This window comes from Chionomys nivalis, chromosome 5 (assembly GCF_950005125.1).
Source record: "Chionomys nivalis chromosome 5, mChiNiv1.1, whole genome shotgun sequence".
Taxonomy (NCBI): Eukaryota; Metazoa; Chordata; class Mammalia; order Rodentia; family Cricetidae; genus Chionomys; species Chionomys nivalis.
Genome location: NC_080090.1, coordinates 91156940 through 91176454, shown reverse-complemented (window position 1 = coordinate 91176454; position 19515 = coordinate 91156940). Strand labels below are relative to the sequence as shown.

At 41.1% G+C, this 19515-nt stretch overlaps 2 protein-coding genes across 8 annotated transcripts in view; one reads left to right on the top strand and one right to left on the bottom strand.

Moving 5' to 3' along the window:
- Positions 1-13000, bottom strand: part of Zranb3 (zinc finger RANBP2-type containing 3) — a 162927-nt gene extending 149927 nt beyond the window's left edge. For both annotated transcript variants that reach the window (XM_057770825.1, XM_057770827.1), the window contains exons 1-2: positions 12814-13000; positions 4242-4423 (exon numbers count right to left, since the gene is read on the bottom strand). In XM_057770825.1, coding sequence (XP_057626808.1) covers positions 4242-4402 — 161 coding nt within the window. In that variant the 5' untranslated portion in view covers positions 4403-4423; positions 12814-13000. The remainder of the gene's footprint in view (positions 1-4241; positions 4424-12813) is intronic.
- Positions 13001-13903: 903 nt separating this feature from the next.
- Positions 13904-19515, top strand: part of R3hdm1 (R3H domain containing 1) — a 136165-nt gene continuing 130553 nt past the window's right edge. For all 6 annotated transcript variants that reach the window (XM_057770271.1, XM_057770269.1, XM_057770267.1 and 3 more), the window contains exon 1: positions 13904-14068. The gene's annotated coding sequence lies outside the window, so the exon portion shown is untranslated. The remainder of the gene's footprint in view (positions 14069-19515) is intronic.

Here is a 19515-nt window from a genome sequence, read left to right as displayed (position 1 = left end):
ATTCTAAGTCAAAGAAGCAAATACATCTGTCATGATTTGGTAATCAAGTTCAAAATTGTAAAATGCTAGATAAAGTGGTGAACATGACAGCCTAGCACTTAGGAGAGAGTTGGCAGGTCAGAAAGACAAGACCTGCCCTTACCCACATAGAAAGTTCAAGGCTAGCAAACAAAAATCAAAATCACAGCCCTAAAGTTGCCCTGAAAATGAATTTGATATTTACGTTACATAGCTGACCTGGGAAAGAAGGGAAGAACGAAGTTTTGCTAATCTCCATTCTGAGAATTTACTAACCAAGCCAGGTGGTGGTGGCACAGGTCTTTAATGCCAGCACCTGGGACATAGAGATACGTTGATCTCTGTGAGTTCAAGGCCAGCCTGGTCTACAAAGCAAGTTCCATGACAGCCAGGACTACACAGAGAAACCCTGTTCAAAAAACAAAAGAGAACTTACTAATCATTTAATTTTCTACATATTAAGATTCTTAACTACTGAGAAAAGTTATGACACCAGAAAATACATTAGGTTTCCTAGTCAGTTTTCACTGTCAAGCTGATACATCCTTAAGTTGCCTAAGAAGGGTTCTAATCGAAGGACTATCCGATTAGATTGGTCTGTGCATGTGTGTGTGTGTGTGTGTGTGTGTGTGTGTGTGTGTGTGAGAGAGAGAGAGAGAGAGAGAGAGATCACTAATTATGCAGGAGAGCCCAGCCCACTGTGGGTGACCTGGAAATATAATTCAAATAAACCTTTTTCTTCTGTAAATTGCTTTCAGTCAAACTGCTTTATCATAGCAACAGAAAGGAAATGAACACTAGGAAATAAAATATATAGAACAACAAAAAAACAAAATAGTCCTCAATATATAAATAAAATTCTAAATATATACAGAAATAAAGACAGAACTAAAACATGGCATGTAACAAGACTCAGAAGACTTGTTTTGGATATGCTAGATTTAAAAATATACTGCTGAAATTAAGAGCAGGGTTCACAATGCTCCTACTCTCTAATTGTGGGAAAAGAAAGGACTAACTGTTCTTTGACATTAGTCAGCTAATCCCTGAGCTGGACACAGAAGCCCAGCCAATCCTAAAACATTCCTTTTCTGAAAGTCTCCATCACACTTACCAAAGCCTGGTGTGATGGCAACTGTTCTGTGTAGAGAATATTTAGTAATACAGCTCTCCCATGTGAGCAACAAAAAACAAGTGGTTTTAGTTTCACAAACACCAGTAGTTCCTTTCTCGGGACAAGAGTAGCAAAAGGTAGTAAACTAGAGTGAAGGTAAGCACACACGTGTGCTAGTCTCTAGCTCAGAGACTAGGTGTACGGAAGGCCTCGTCGTGTGAAATGTACACAAACAGGTAAATATAGGGGCACATCTACACACAGATGTTTATATATGTAGAAGGCAAAATCTAAAAATAAAACAGAGTAGGAGATATGAAGGATACTGACGAAAGGTCTAACACAGATGTAAACAGAGCCCAAGAGTAAGGCATGGGACAAAGACATGACTGGGAGCTGGCCAGATGGATCGGTGAGTAAAGTCACCTGCTGCCAAACCTGATGATCCTAGTTTGATCCCCGAGATGCCACATAGTGGTAGTAAAGAACGAAAGTCCCAAAAGTTGTCCTCTGACCTGGTTGGTACATTGTGGTATGTACATGTAAATACAAGCACACAAACAAAATAAATATACGAATGTGATTCTTTAAAAAGATACCGGTACAGGTAACAACTGTAGAATCTTTAATGTGAATGCATAGTATCACCAAGTCAAAAAATAGAACAAAGAAAATCATACGAACTAAAACTTCTGGAGAGTGAGAATATAGGAAAAATTACAACAGAAAGATAATTTACAACAATCCGAGGATTAACTATGGTAGTTGATATGGAAGATCTAGTCATTGTAGACTAAGAAATATGGGCTTGTGGGAAAAGATGCAAGAATTAAAGTTTCCTTTGTGGGACTGTGAATGAAAGTTGGAACCACAAAAAAAAAAAAAAAAAAAAAAATCAGATTACTCCAAAGCAAAAAAAAGGAAACAAAAGCACCAAACAGACAGTCTGTCATCAAGCACAGGCTGCCGAGGATATGCAGGGCGTGGAGAGCTACACAAGGTTAGTAGGAATATAATTCGTGCAGGTCCTGTGGAAATGACTATGGAGGCTCCTCAAAGTACTAAAGGACAGTCAGTGCACATCTGCAACCCTAGCACACAGGAGACAGGGCAGGAGGATGTGAGATTGAGTTCAGTCATGGCTACATAGCAAGTTCCAGGCCAGCTTGGGTGACAAACATAACGTGATCTTCTCTCAAAATCACTTAATTAAATAAAACTCTACAGAACTAAAAATACAGCCCCTATAATCCAGATCAACCACATCTGGGTAGAGAACTAAAAGTCAAAGACAGCAAACAGGAAACATATATGCACATTCAAGTTTACTGAAACACTATTCACAATAACAAGCCACAAAATCAGCCCAAATGCCCAGCAACAGATGAAATGGTAAAGGAAGTGCGGTCTATAACAAATATTATCATTAATATGTAATAATAAGCACATTTTATTAAATCACATACATCAAAAATATGTCATTTCTAGGAAAATGGATGAAACTGGGTGTTACCATGTTAAACAAAGTAAGCAAAACTGAAAAGATAAAGATCACATGTAAAATCTACATGAAAAGTAAAAAGGGAACTGTTTGGGAAGCAGAAGGATACCAAACTGGGGGCTAGGGCAGGCAAAGGTGTTTGCCATGCAAACTTAGTGGCCTGAGTTCAATCCCTTGAACCTATCTATACATAAAGGTGGAAGGAAAGAACCAATTCCACAGAGTTGCCCTCTGACCACTACACTCACGTAATGGCACATGTGCCTTCCTTAATAATTAAAATAAATGGGCCTGTCCGTAGTGGCTTACGCCTTTAACCCCAGCACTCGGGAGGCAGAGGCAGGTGGATCTCTGTGAGTTTGAGGCCAGTCTGGTCTACAAGAGCTAGTTCCATCCCAGCACTTGGGAGGCAGAGGTAGGCGGATCTCTGTGAGTTCGAGACTAGCCTGGTCTACAAGAGCTAGTTCCAGGACAGGCTCCAAAACCAGAGAAACCCTTCTCGAAAAACCAAAAAAAAAAAAAAAGAGCTAGTTCCAGGACAGGCTCCAAAGCTACAGAGAAATCGTCTCGATAAACCAAAATAATAATAATAATAAATAATTAAAATAAATGAAATTAATATTAAAAATAAAGTCTGGAAAGAGAGTTCAGCAGCTGGGAGTACTTCCTGTTCTTGCAGAGCTCAGCAGCTGGGCGTACTTCCTGTTCTTGCAGAGGACCTGAATTTGGTTCTCTCCACCCAAGCAGCTAACAACTGTTTTTAACTACAGCTCTAAGAAATCTGATACTCTCTTCTGGCCACCGTGGGCACCTGCACACATGTTATACACACAGACATGTAAGCATATACATAAATAAAAATAAAATAATTGAAATTAAAATTGGTGGGCTAAAGAGATGGCTCAATGAGTAAAAGAACTTGCTCTACAAGCATGAGGACCTGGGTTCAAATGCCCAGAAGTACATAAAAGACCAAGAATGACTGTGCATTAGTAAATTCAGAGCTATTGGGGACAGAGACAGGAGGATTGCCGGGACTTACTATCTCCCAGTTTAGCTCCAGGTTCATTGAGAGGCAGTGTCTCTAAGGACTATGATAAAGCAGGATATCCAATATCCTCCTCTCACCTCCAGGGGCATGTGTAGCTTTTGGTTCCTGGCCTGGCCTGGAACTAGCTCTTGTAGACCAGGCTGGCCTCAAACTCACAGAGATCCGCCTGCCTCTGCCTCCCAAGTGCTGGGATTAAAGGCATGCGCCACCACCGCCCAGCAAAACAAACAATTTTAAAAAGATACAAGAAGACCTGAGTTTGATCCCCAGAACTCACATGGTGATTCTGGCAAGCCGACCTCAACAAGTACATGTTGCTATATATGTACAGCAAGCATAAATAAACCAAATGCAATTGAAGCACAGTATTGTTCAATGTATTTCCACCTCAAGTATAAGTCAATTACAGCTTATGGATAAAGTCTATTCATTACAATCACTTTGACTATACAAAGATTTGAGATATTTGGAAAGAATGGATTAAATAGAGGTTGGCTTTTTTTTAGTGATTTTTTTTTTTAAAGCAATTTTTGGCATGCCTTATTAAAGTACTTTACCTGCCGTCTCTTCTGAGGGCAAAAATGATGCCATCTTTCTGGAATGGAAGCAGCTTTTCTCTAAGTTTATCAGGTAAAAAATCCAGCTGTGTATATGATTCGCTTGCCAAAGAAGAAATCTGAGGTGTAGGAGCCTTCTTTTTGTTACCAGCTGTAGGCATGGTGAGCCTGGATACAAGGAGCTACAACAAACAAAAGGGTGGGGAAGTCATTATTAACCACATTGCAGAATCCCACACGTAACACTGAAAAAGAGTCATATAGCAACTGGATTTTTACAAAACTAGCAACATTTAAACCTTCTGAATTATTTTCCTTTTCTGTCTGTTATGGTGCTGTGGATGAAACCCAGGACTTGCTAAAGCTAAACAAGTGTTCTACTACTGAGCTAAAATTCCAGCTCGGATAATTCTTTAAAAAAATAGAAAAATGAATGCGCCAGGTGGAGGTGGTGCATGCCAGCCTTTAATGGGCATTCCGGAGGCAGAGGCAGGCTCTGTGAGTTCAAGGTCAGCCTGGTCTACACAGTGAGTTCCGGGACTGGTTCCATAGCTACTGAGAAACCCTGTCTCAAAAACAAACAAACAAACAAAAACAAACAAAGAAAAATAAACCAAAACAACGACAACAACAGTGAATGCACGTCTTAGGTGATTTAAAAATTCTTGGGCGAGCTGACTCAGTGAGTAAAAGTGCTTACCCCACAAGCCTGAGGACCTGAGTTTGATCTCCAGGCCCCGTGTGAAAAAGAACCGACGACTGCACAAAGTTTTGCTCTGAGCTTTGCCTGTGCCCCAACATATAAAATAAAGCAACAGTTATTGTCTAGGAAAATTTGGGGAATGAAAGATACAGTAGAGTTCACTTTTAGATAATTCTCTTAAAAAGTAACACTCGCACTGTGCACAGTGGTGCCAGCACTCAGGGAGCCAGTCTGGTCTACACACTGAGTTCCAGCTCAGCTAGGGCTACGTGGTGTGAATTAGTCTCAAAAAGAGGGTGAAAAGAAAATGATGTATCTAGAATGGTAAAATCCAGAACGGCAAAATTCTCAGACCATATAGGCAAAATAAAGCAAAAGTGAGGCAAAGTTGTAGGTATTTCCTCTATTCGTCATCGGAAATGTGCCCGAGTTACACATTCTGCTTTGTGGCTAAATCACAGTAAAAAATACCTGTTTTTAATAGGTAGAATATTTTCCCTAAAGAGAGCCATAATTTAAAATGCTTAGCACCCAACCTCTTGAACTCCATGGCACTGTGCATTCAGAAATAAGAGTCTCAGCCGGGCGATGGTGGCGCACGCCTTTAATCCCAGCACTCGGGAGGAAGAGGCAGGCGGATCTCTGTGAGTTCGAGACCAGCCTGGTCTACAGAGCTAGTTCCAGGACAGGCTCCAAAGCCATAGAGAAACCCTGTCTCGAAAAACCAAAAAAACAAAACAAAACAAAACAAAAAAAACAAAAACAAAAAAAAAAAAAGAAAGAAGAGTCTCAGTATACACACAGAGTAGACTATGTGCTGGACTCTGGCTATCTAGTAGTAAATACAGATGCTCTGAAAAAAACGTCTGTAGGAAGGTACTTGTATTGAGCTCGGACAGAAGAAGGACTTGTTTTTTTATATCTGGGGGTTTAGAAGAGAACACACACACATACACAAACACACACACACACATATATACATATGTTAATATGCATATACATTAAAATTAAAGCCTGAATAATAAACTTAGTAACTAAAACAGACGGGATCAAAAAGAGTTCTTGGAAGAAGTATAGCATATACAAAACCCTGGCTTAGGAAGAAAAGGAAGACACATCTTGGGAAAGAATAATGAGTCTTCGTCTTACTTATTGGTCCTTCCATTGTAGTAGCCCTCCCCATTTAATTGTATTTTCACTAGAGTCTAGAACACAGACTCAAAGTTCTCATCCCGCCTCACTTGTTAAGAGTCTAGAACAGACTCACAGTTCTCATCCCACTCACTGGTTAATAGAGTCTAGAACAGACTCACAGTTCTCATCCCACTCACTGGTTAATAGAGTCTAGAACAGACTCACAGTTCTCATCCCACTCACTGGTTAATAGAGTCTAGAACAGACTCACAGTTCTCATCCCACTCACTGGTCAATTATTCTCATCTAAACTTCACTCCTGGACTAGGGCTCAGTTCCTAGTAGCTTTCTTTATTCTTGAATGTTATCTTATACAAGGTTTAAAATAATATTTCTCAGACAACAATTTCTACATTTATACAAGGGAAACTCTTGTAAACTTCAGATTCACACATCTGACTAGACATCTCTACCTGGCTAATAGGCATCTCTAAGGTTCCAAAAGTAGAAATCCAACTCTCTTCCCTAATCTTTGCTTCATTCATTGCATCCGTTCAGGTACTCACAGTTCTGTCTCAAACTCCACACCAATCTATCAGCAACTCCTGTTGACTCTACATTCTTTTTTTTTTTTTTTTTTGGTTTTTCGAGACAGGGTTTCTCTGTGGTTTTGGAGCCTGTCCTGGAACTAGCTCTTGTAGACCAGGCTGGTCTCGAACTCACAGAGATCCGCCTGCTTGACTCTACATTCTGATTATATCCAGAACCTCACCACTTCTAATCATTTACAAATCTACTTGCCTGATATGAGCCACCATTGTCTCTAGTCAGAATTTTTGGGAAAATTTAGCTATTACCTGTGTCCACCTTGCCTTAATACTTTTTTTGCAATACAACAGTGGGGTACTCTGAAAGAGACCATTTGATCATGTTATTTCTCAGAATACTTCTTGCCTTAACTCAGATTTCAGTCCCGCTATAGGGTGTTTTTTTGTCTGTTTGTTTTGTTTTTTGTTTTTTTTTTCAAGACAGGGTGTCTCTGTAGCTTTGGAGCCTGTCCTGGAACTAGCTCTTATAGACCAGGCTGGCAGAAATTCACTTGCCTCTGCCTCCCAAGTACTGGGATTAAAGGTGTGTGCCACCACCACCCGGCCCCACTACAGGCTTTCAATGTGTTGTCCCCGCCACCTGCCATGACCTCTCCATCCCTTACCTGCTTTTATCAGGCTAATGTTCTTGTTCTTTCAGGTCTCAGAACTTTTCACTAGCTGATCTGTCTGAATAGCATTCTACCTCCATATACCTGCACATCTGATCTGAGCCACCATTTCCAGCATCCTTCACACTCCTCTAAATGATCATTTATCAATAAATACTTTAACCACTCTATTTAGATTTTAACTCCTCATAGCTCTGCCCCGCCTCACTTTTTTTCTCCTCGATAGCCCCTATGAATTTACAAAGTACTTACTATACAGTTTACATCTTTTGCTGTTTATTTCTCTTAGTTTGGACATAGCTTCATAAAGGCAGGGGTTTATTGGTGTTTTTGCTTTTTTTGTAATAAGGATTGAATGAGGGCCTAAGTTTTGCTTTGAATTTTGTGTGTGTCCCAACACATAAAATAAAACAACAGTTATTGCCGGGGCGGTGGTGGCGCACGCCTTTAATCCCAGCACTCGGGAGGCAGAGGCAGGATCTCTGTGAGTTCGAGGCCAGCCTGGTCTACAAGAGCTAGTTCCAGGACAGGAACCAAAAAGCTATGGAGAAACCCTGTCTCGAAAATTCAAAAAAAAAAAAAAAAAGAAAGAAAGAAAGAAAGAAAGAAAGAAAGAAAGAAAGAAAGAAAAGAAAAGAAAAAAAACAACAGTTATTGTCTAGGAAAATTTGGGGAAAAAAAGATTTAGTAGAATTCTTTTAATTAATTCTCTTCCTTGTGCATGCTAAACAGGCACTATACGGCTGAGCTGTATCTCCAGACTTTTACTTTTTATTTCTAGACACGGTCTGACTAAATCAACCAGGCTGACCTTGAGTTTGTGATCCTTCTGGTGCAGCAACCTCTGAAGTAGGTGAACCCAGCAACTCAAGATTTCTTTCTGTTTTGTTTACTAATGTTAAACACCCAGAAGTTCCTGGCACTAAGTAGTCACTATTATTTGTCTCTTGAAAGTTTTAAAGGACAGGCTTTAATCCCAGCACCAGAGAGGCAGAGACAGATCTCTGAGTTCGTGGTCAGCCTAGTCTACAGAGTGAATTCAACGAGAACCAGGGCTACAGAGAAACCCTGTCTTGAAACACACACACAAACCACCACCAACAACAACAAAAACCACCACCACAACAACAAAAAACCCACCACCACCACAACAATAACAACAAAGGTTAGGAGGTCCATGCTGGGTCCAGAGGTAGGAGAGGGTCTAGGGATGAGAAGCTATAAATTGTGGCCATAGGCGTGCACAGTGCTAGTGTGCAACTAGAGTTCACGAGAGATGCGGCAGGGGGAACTAAGAGACAAGTACAGTGCTCTGCATGCTTATAAGTAGAAGTCACTGTAGTATATACAAAATATACACTAAATTCAATTATAATACGTTAGTGCATTTTGCAGAGGGATTAAGATTAGAACCAGTACTAAACTACCCTCCAGCCCTGATACAACTATATTTATAGGTCATCAGTAAACTAAATCCTAAATCTAATAAATTGGGATGTTCAATTGGCAAAATTTAATATTATATAATAGCATATCAATTGCAATAGAATTACATAATATTTTCTGACTTGTTTATCACAAGGCTTCCTAAGCTGCTATATCAAATGTCAATTACTTTAAAAGCAAAGATACCTTTCATTCCATAGGCAACTGTTTTCAGAAGAAAGATAAAACAACTCCCATTTACTGGAAGGCCGCTATGCTCACCAATATACCATCAACACATCAACTCCCACTTACTGGACAATTAATCTCTTCCATGTAGGCACTACGCTGACGCATTTTATAAAATCTCTGCATTCTCAAAGCAACTTACAAAGCATTTATTTTTAACATTTATTTATCCAGTGGTGTGTGTGTGTGTGTGTGTATGTGTGTGTGCCCTTGAGAGCGCTGTAACATCTGTGTAGGGATCAGAGACTTATCCCGGTCCTCAGCCTTGGCAGTAAGTGCCTTTATCCACTGTGCCATTTCACTGGCCGACAAAATACTGTTATCTGCATGTTGAAATTGAGATTTTGGACTAATAAGTAATTTACACAAGTCTTAGAACTGACTGGTGATGACACCGAGTCCAGGGCTTAGACTGGTCTGATGTAAAAGTCTGAACTTCTCCATCCTACAGCATTGCTTCCAGATCATCACTCATCTGACAATATTTAAGGAGGGCATAGCACGTGCTTGTAACGCTAGCACTAGGGAGGTAGAGACAGGAGGATGGGAGTTCAAGGTCAACATCAGCTACATAGAGAGTTTAAGGCTACTTGAGGATGATCTAAAAACAAGACCAAAAGCTAGCTCAGTGACAGAAAGCTGAAGACCTGTTAAATTCCCAGCACCTTACAAAACAATCCCAATTGTGTTCTTTAAACCAAAAAACAATATAAGTAACTAGAAAAAAAAATGGGAAAAAATTAACGATACTTTTCTTTTTTTTTTTTTTTTTTGTACACCGGAGAGAGGAAATTACTTTTGACACCACAGATAGACACTACAAAAGAATGAAGCTAGACAGTGGTGGCACTCGGGAGCAGAGGCAGGTGGATCTCTGTGTGTTCAAGGCCAGCCTGGTCTACAGAGCGAGTTCCAGGTCAGGCACCAAAGCAACACAAAGAAATTGTCTGGGGGAGGGGGGAAAGACTGTTAGATTTGAACACTAAAGTAATTATTTAAACTCATTTCAGGGGAAAAAACCCAGCATTTAAAAGTTAAAAAGAAAATTTTAAATGTGAGTAAAAGATTCCCCAAATATGTGAAAAAACTGAAGTATTTCTTTAAAATGATTATGATGCTAGGACAGTAATAGGCTTCTTAAAAGAAACTATACATCAACAGGCAATATACATATAAAGCATATTCAGCACCAGGGGGATTCAAATAGATACAAATTGCATTAATGAGTCATCACTTTATAATCGGACTAGACAGAGTAAAGAGACAGGAAATGGGGCTCAGGAAATGGCTCAGTGGGTAACATGTTTGCTGTACAAGTCTGAGGTCCTGAATTCAGACCTCCAGAACCCATATAAAATTAAACTATAACCCAAGCACTGAGGTGGGTGGGGTATATCAAGGACAACAGGGTCCTGGCAGTTCCTAAGCCAGCCAGGATGATATGGGAAGCTTCAGGTTGGGTGAGAGACACTGTCTCAAAAAGTATGGTGGAGAAGAGATTGAGGAGACACCCTAGAGTGAAAGTCTAGTCTCCACAAGCACGCGCACAAGTGAGTGCAGCTGCAGACCACAAATACACAATCACACACATAAGTGGGAAACAGGTTCTCTCCAAGAGTCCTACAGCAAAGGAAATGGAAATACTTCTTCTGAAGAACAATTTAGGGATCACAGAAGCTCTGCAGCTAAACCTACTTTTAAAAAGTTGGGTAGACGAGACGGCTCAGAAGGTAAAAATTCCTGCAGCCAAGCCCAGTGACCTGAGTTTGCTCTCTTGCCCCACACAGTAAGAGAGAACTGACTACCACAGCTCCACACAGAGTCTACAGTTCAGTTTGTGCACACACATATACAAAGAATTTGCACTCCCATGTTAGTTGCAGCACTGGCCACAAAAGCCAAGAGTGAAAAGCAACCTAAATGCCTACCAGCAGATGAATTCATTTACATAGTGTTAGTACCAGGGATTCAGGAAATCCTACCACATCCTACATGATGAACTCTGGAGACATTAAGTTAAATAAGCGAGTCACAAAATGTTCAACACTGCAGGATCCTGTTAAATTTGTATGAGGTATAAAACAAGCTCTTAGAAACAGAAATCAAGGGGTCAGGGAAGAGTTTATGAAAAAGCCCAACTAAGCAGTTAGGGATCATAATGCTAAACACCATGAGAAATTCCAAGTCCACAATGGGACGATGCAGCTCAATGGCACCTTCTGCTTTATATGCAGATTGTACCGGAGGTTCTGTGCTGTGGGACAATGGTCTCTACCCTGTGACTTGTATTTTAAATAAATGCTAATTGTCCAATAGCCAAGCCAGGAAGTAGAGGTGGGACAACCAGGCAGAAAGTACAGGCAGGGCAAAGAGAATTCTGGGAAGAGGGAAGTTTGAGTCTGCAGTCATCACCCAGAGGAAGAGAACACAAGATGTGACTGCCTTGCCAAAAAGGGTACCAAGCCACATAGCTAACACAGACAAGAATTATGGGCTAATATAAGTTATAAGAGTTAATAAGAAGCCTGAGCTACTAGGCCAGTCAGTTTATAATAAATGTAGACCCCTGTGTGTTTATTTGGGACTAAACAGTCGTGAGTGGTGTGGCTAACACAGAAGGACCTGGTGTCAACAGAAAACCCTGTCAACAGTAATGAGTTCATTAACACACACATACACACTCACACATGCCAAAGTATCACATTAAAAAACAAAGACTTTTTCCCCCTTAACAAACAGAAAGCACAGCTAGAGCCGTTACACAGAGAAACTCTGTCCTGAAAAACAAAACCAAACAGGAAGTAAGACTGCTTTGGGTGTATGCAAGTTACAGATATATTTCTGTATCTAGGATTGCACTAGTTAAGAGTTTCATTCATGTGTTAAACACCTCTTATGAGTACCAGGACACAAACTTGATAGAACTTCAATAAAAATAATGGAAATAGACAATCATTTTTTAATTTTAAATTTAAAAGTAAAAAGCAAAAAGAAAACCAAATCAACACACAAATCAGGACTTTGAAGATGCTGGATTTAAGGAGATATTAGAAGACATTTTGTTTAATCTTTCTCTTCCTCACGCTTTTTAAACAACAAACATTAAAAAAAAACCTTACCTTTCTCTGCACTGTTGTTGAACCCTTTAAGTCTGGTACACTCACTACTAGTGTAAGTGTTCAATAAATATTTACAAGAAAAGTTGTAAGACCAAGTCTCCAGTAAAATGATGGGAGAGACTCTGAAGGGCATCAGACTTGAGGTGAGCAGTCTGGCATGCCTCATTTGCTAAGTTTACTAGGCTGTGAATTCTGAAGCCTTCTTGATGATGTCTTTTGGTCACTTGAGTATTACAGGAGTCACCTGACCGCCACTTAATATTATGAATGGGTTACTCAAAACCAGAATGGCAACAGGACCATTCCATTAGTCTAACAACCCTGAGCTTTCTTCCTTTAAAGGCAACTTCTGGAGAGTGTTTGTATAAATAGGAGGAATTAGCTCAGGACTTTGAAGTCCTTCCAGTCAAACTGAAGATACAAACCCCCGCTGCTTCATGTTCAGTGGATAAAAGCAAATTAAAGGGCCCTCTACAACTCAAAAGAGGTGCAATCTTACTAGTGAGCGAAACTGATAAACAATGGGTCCGCAGAAATAAAAAGCAGGATAGGAAATTACATTAGGGGCTCGGAAATTACACTCATGTCATCTCACCTCTCTCTCTCTCTCTCTCTCTCTCTCTCTCTCTCTCTCTCTCTCTCTCTCTCTGTGTGTGTGTGTGTGTGTGTGTGTGTGGTGTTAGACAAGGTCAATTCTGCAGTCCCAGCTATTCTAACACTCACTTTGTAGCGCAGCTTGTGAACTCGCGTCGATCTTTCGGCTTCTTGCTGTGATAGGCATGAGCCACGACGACTCTTACCCACTTTTTTCTTAAAACGCAACTAAAATATACTCAATATCCCACCTCTTGCCCCACACAGCACTCCCAGGCCGCCAATACTGGTGTGCTAATTTGAGAATCTGCAACTCCCGCCAAGGTTTTTGCAAGTGTCCTCGTCTAGGCGGAAGTGACGTCAGGAAGCGACCTGCCAGTGGGTGAGTTCAAATATCAGCACTCTAAAACCCTGTGGAGCTCCGAGAAAACTGCCCACCCTTCTTTTATATTTTCTCTCCTCTTTCAGTAAGGCGAAAAGACCTGAAGAAAACCTTGCGACCTCATTCGAAAGTCCAAATTATTCAAAACTTTACCCCTACCCATTTGGACAAGAAGGGCGCGTGGTAACATCTCAAGAACTACAATTCCCATGAGACGCGACAGGAAGCAAGAGGAGGAAACTGCTCGGGGGCGTCGCGAAGCATCTTGGGAACTGTAGTTCCACAAGCCAAAGCACCCCCGCAGTCCTGCCCTCCACCACTAAGACTGGAGAAACCAGGTGTTCCGCTTGGAACCCGTTACCGCTAAGGGGAGGAGCCACATCCTTAAAGCCTTCCCCACATCTCCCACAAGACGGACAAAATTCTCCTTTCCTCCTGAGGAGCTCTACAAATATTCCCTGAAGAAATATAGCTGCCTTCCATATATCCAGTGACTAAAATCTCCCGGAACTAGTCTACCTCACGGTCCTTACTCGTGGGAAAAGGTGGTTCTTTCACAAGTGGGCAAAATGGCTGTCCTCCCAGCTTCATCATTGGTTGTCTATTGCGTCCTTCAAGAACGATCACTTGCCTAGGATTGGTTCTTTCTCTTTGGGGGCTGGAGATAGACTTAGCCCAGTTCTCCCGCGGCCCCGCAGTGATAATGGGGTGGGGCTAAAGTGGTTTTTCAAACTACGATTGGATAAACATTATGTCACTCAGTGTTCACCCAGCGTATGAGGGAACCGGCTACCCGTCACCGCGAACGGGGAGGCGGGGCTAGTGCGTGGTGGGAAGGGGCGGGATCCTGCCGCCGCGGCTGCCGCTGGAGCCGGTGTCCGGGCTGGTGATGGGGTTAATTCCCTTCCGTGAGACTCTTCCTTGCAACCAGCCGGCCCCGCCGTCGCCCCGCCACGCCGCGCTCACGCCGCCTCCTCCTGCTCCTTCTCCTCAGTAACGCGGGTAAGCGATGTCGTCCCCTCCCCCGCGGCGTCCCGGGAATAACGCGCTTGCTCCCCTCCCCCGCCCGCCGACCGGTAGCGCTAACGGAGCGGGAGAGTCAGGCAGCCAGCGAGCGACGCGCTGAGGAGCCAGCGTCCCTCTCGCCACCCCGTCGGGGGTCGTGGGGTTCGGTGGCGAGCCCGCCCGCTGCTCCCACCGCGCCGTGCCCGCCGGCCCGCCGGGGGCCATGTGCAGCGCCAACCCCTTGAGGCCTAGCGGGGGAACTGGGGACAGGTTCCCCGAGCGTCCCTGATGCAGCTGCTGCTCTCGTGAGCCCCGCAGATCCGGAAAGGACCGAGGGGAGAAGCAGCCACAGCCAGGCCGGGCCGGAGCTGGGGCCGTTCGTGTAGCTGTTTTCCGTGGCCCGGCGCAGATGCCCAGGGCTGGTAGCCCCGCTCCGGGGATTTGTCACCCTCGCCGATAAGGAAACAGCTCGTTGAGCCTGTGCTGCGAGAAAAAAACATAGTGGAGAAATTAGCAAGAAAGTTAAATGACTGTCAGGGCCTTGGTCGCTCATGGTCCTACAGGGACGTTATGATGTTGTTCACTCCCCTCCCCCCTTTCCATCCCTGTGTATTGGAAGTTTTTTTTTTCTCATTTCTGCTTTGTTTGTTTTCTTTTTTGTTGTTGTTGTTGTGCTGATTACGTGCAAGAGGGTGTCACTGTTGTTTGAACTTGCTTTTATAGATAGACAAATTGGGCCTGGCTGTTGTGACCCCTACGATTTGGGCCCTGAGATAGCAAGCCTTCTAAACTAGCTAGAGGTGAAGAGGTATCTTTCAAACCAGTAAGGTTTAATTAAATAAGTTGAATTTCTGAAGAGGAAAAAATGAAGTTCCAGTATGAATGAATATGCACAGAAACGGATACCCCAACACTAAGATTGTAGTTGGAATGGGTGAGTTTAAAGAATCTGTGCCCCCCCCCCACACACACACACTCACCTTTGGGGGCATGGTGTTCCAGACAGGGTCTCTCTGTAGCCTTGGCTGTCCTAGAACTCTTTATGTAGACCAGGCTGGTCTCACAGAAATCCATCTTCCTCTGCCTCCCAAGTGCTGGGATTATGGAGGAGTAAAACCCCCACCCAGCTAAAGAAACTCCTTAAATTTAAATGTCATTGATTTCAAGAGCACTGTGTCATTAAAAAGATGATTCAAATCAAACTGGAAGTCCCTTTTTGTAATACTTGCCTCAATAAAGTTCATGTAGCTACACATTTAACTGAACAAACATTATTAAAATTTTTCGTCTTTAGCTATATTTTAGGGAGTTTTCTTATAATTGTATCAGGCTTTGATAGTGTGCTCATCTTTTCAAGTTCCACTGTTTTTGGCTTAGGAAAGTATAACTTAATGAATCTGATAATCTATAATATAATGACTACAGACCACCCCATTTCTAAGATTTACTAGTTTCTAGAGTAAACTGAGAAGTCTGCTCTTTGACTGATAGACTATTTCTTCAGGGTCGGAGAAGTCTATAGTATCTTAGGAATCTGCCATATTCTTAAAATAATGCAAGTAGGTACTGAAGTGAAATAGATCCATTAATTTGGATCAAGAAGTAATCTGCTTGTGTGTTATTATTTTTTTAAATGTAGTACATAGCTTTGGAAGATTAGTTCCCTTAGCTCTTCTGTGAAGTTCTTATACATTGCCTAGCATATTTCTCAGAACCTGATAATTAACTGGTAATTTATGCAATGATATTTTTAGGTCTCATGAATTCTTTGCAGGGAAGAACTGATGAAAATACAGGAGACTACATTCTTTTACTAGTTGTAGGATCCTTTTGTGAGTCTCTGTTAGGTTTCCTCATCTGTATAACGGGGGAGGATAATGCTTAATCTATGGAGTTGAGAGGCCTAGATAGAGAATATATAAAGTTACTAGGATTGTTTCTCATACATAGTTATTTTATTACATTAAATTTAATTTTTGTTTTCTCATTTATTTTCATATTTAGAGAATGAATTTGTTGTTCATGTGCACAGGGTATTGCTTTAGCCTCAAAATTTCTTCTGCTGTTGAGTATTGTAGGAGCGTTAACATACACAATGACCTAAAATAATAGCTTATAGCCATTTTTGTTTGTTTTATTACATTTACTTAGTGGGTGACACACACAACTGCCATAGCACATCTTGGGAGGTAGAAGACAGTGGTACAATCTGCGGAAGTCATTTCTGCCCTTGTATCATGTTGGTCTCTGGGATTGAACTCAGGCAATCAGATTTGAAAGTGGAGTGCCTTTATGCACTTAGCCATCTTGCTGGCCTCTAGCTATTTTTTTTTTTTTTTAAACAGAAACTACATGAGAAATAGTCATTGGGTACCTAAGAGAATTTTTACAAGATTTTTTTTCTTTTGTTTTAAAATTTCTGTTTTTGAAATGTATTTCAAATAGATTACCCATAATAACAATTTATTTTGTGTTGTAGTAGTTAAGTGTTATGATATTGTCTAAATGGTTAATATGTTTCAAGATCTAGTTTACAGTTGCTATCCTAGCCCTTGTGCTGCCAGGGAAGGCAAGTGCCTCTTTGATACAAAATTAAAGTTGAGCAAGTTATTCGAATTTATATGACCATACCAGACTGTTGCTTTGTGCTCTTCATATTTGTTGGTTTGGTTTTGGGTTTTTGTTGTTTTCCTCAGTGCTGGGGATTGAACATCTCACCTCACACATTCTAGCAGATTCTTTGCTAATAAGCGAAGTCCTTGCTCTTTAGTTTCAGCCCATTGTTAGCAGTCCTTGAATGTTTCTTTTCTTTGAAATAACATGTTCCTTTCTGTTCCCCAGCTGTTTTGAAAATATAGTGGGTTTTCACACAATAAAGGTGTCCTTGGAGTTTGTGCAGTTGAGGCAATTTTAGATTAGCAAGCGAACAGTTGTGTTGTGAAGTGTTGATGGCAGTGATAGCCAAGGTTGACAGCATCTGAACAGCCAAATGGTACTTGGGTTCTTCTCTAAGGGGACTTACCAAAAGAAATTTTCTTTTCAGTTGGTGTTTTAAAATATATAGCTATAGTCCCAGCCCTTGGGAGGCAGAGACAAATGAATCTCTGAATTCGAGGCCAGCCTGGTCTACAGATCAAGTTCCAGGACAGCCAAGGATATACAGAGAAACCCAGTCTCAAGTGGGGGGGGGGGGGGCAATCCTGTTATAGTCATTTGTGTTAATATTAACCTTTAATTCTCAGAAGTAAGGAAGTTTAGTAAGGGTTGATAGTTTTTTTTTTTTTTTTTTTTTTTTTTTTTGGTTTTTCGAGACAGGGTTTCTCTGTGGTTTTGGAGCCTGTCCTGGAACTAGCTCTTGTAGACCAGGCTGGTCTCGAACTCACAGAGATCCGCCTGCCTCTGCCTCCCGAGTGCTGGGATTAAAGGCGTGCGCCACCACCGCCCGGCTGATAGTTTTTTTTTTTAAGTGTTATACAAATCATGCTAAAGACTTAATGAGTCTGTAATATACTGTACCTACTTGAATAGAAAACTTTCTTATTAACACTATTGAACTATTGTACAATGTCCAGCAGTCATATGTCACAGAGGTGTGGTTATGAATGGGAATGAAAATTTTGCTCCTGTTGCAAACCACAGAACGAGTGATGTGTCTATAGTCACTCTTATCTATAGGAAGAATGATGTACTTACAGCTTTAGGTAATAAATTGACATGGCAGATGAAAGAAAAGGAAATGAGTCCATTTTTCCTGGTAATATTAAACTTAAAAAATATTAAATTGTCTTTCACATAATCCTTGAGGTTCACTGTAATCTTTTATCAGTAATACATGTCATGCATCAAATAACATAAATGAAATTTCTATCAAATTAACTTTGGTTCTCATATAAAGTACAAATTAAACAAAATTGAACAAATTTGCTTGTATTTGTGTTAGCCTACATATGAATATGTGTAATCTCCAAAATATGGTTTAATTAGTCACCAACGGACAAGTGACATGACATACTAAACCCTGGTTCAGAGCTAGTTCTCGCCTGGCTTTCCCAGCAATTTGATTTTTTTCAGGTTTTTAGTATTTTGCTGTCGTTAATCTTCACATACGTTGCATTAAACATCTCCTTACATTTTATTTTGTTCTTTGCTTTATTAGTTGGCAGATGGGTGCCTTTTAAAAAATTATTTACTAATACTTTCGGTGTGTGGATATTTTGCCTGCATTTGTCTGTGTACCTCTTGTATGCCTGGTGCCCTCAGACTTTAGAAGACATCATCTGGAACTTGAATTATAGACTGTTGTGAGCTGCCATGTGGTGGTAGGATTTGAATCCAGTTTCTCTGAAAGAGCAGCCAGTGCTCCTACCCCACTGGGCCATCTCTCCAGCCTCTGTGACCTCTTGTCTTAATTTTGACCGTAAACTCACTTCTCCAGACAAATTGTATGTTTTGAACCTCTTATTCTGTAAATACTAGGTCACTTAGCATTTTTAAAGGGTACTTCTTTGGCCTTCTTAACTTATGTCATCCACAACTTGCTATAATTTCCTTCCAAAAGAAATTAAATTGAGAAATTGTTTGTATTCCTGACCTTGAGAGGCAGTTATCTGAAGTCTAGTGTAGGGGAAGTTCAACCATTTGACTTCTGCTGGTTTTAGTTTACCGAGTGACAGAGCGAAGCTGCCTTTGCAGACTAGCTGTGCAGGTAGCTTTACTAGCCCGTCTTCTACATGAAAGGGGCTCCATAACTACACTCAGGTGCCACCTTGTAGAGGTAGAAATTTAATCAACTGCAGGTTCTTCTTGATGGTCATCATAGTAAGGGAAGATCTAGAATATAAGAAATTTAAATAAAAAGTTTGTTTTTTTTTTTTTTTTTTTGGTTTTTCGAGACAGGGTTTCTCTGTGGCTTTGGAGCCTGTCCTGGAACTAGCTCTGTAGACCAGGCTGGTCTCGAACTCACAGAGATCCGCCTGCCTCTGCCTCCCGAGTGCTGGGATTAAAGGCATGCGCCACCACGCCCGGCCTAAATAAAAAGTTTTAATGTGAAATTAAAATTTTCTGCAAGAAATAGCTTAAACAAGTGTTAGTCCCCCCTCCTCATTTTTTTTTTTTTTTTTTTTGTTTGGTTTGGTTTGGGTTTTTTTTTTAGTCTTGAAAAAGGAACTTCCATGTTACAGAATTGTTGTTTTAAAAAAGTAATTGAGTAGTTGTTTTCTGGAAATAACCCCAGTGATCCTCACTGAGTAAGTTAAGCTGATATATCCATAGCATTCTAGGCATGGAGTACTGTGCAGCAATAAAGGGGGCAAGCTATTGGTACAGCAGCATCTTGGAAAATAGGAAAACTTAAAAAAAAATCTTAGAAGGTTGTATGCCATATGGTTCCGTTTATATAACATTCTTGAAAGATAAAGTTGGGATGGTGATGGATGATGATGGGG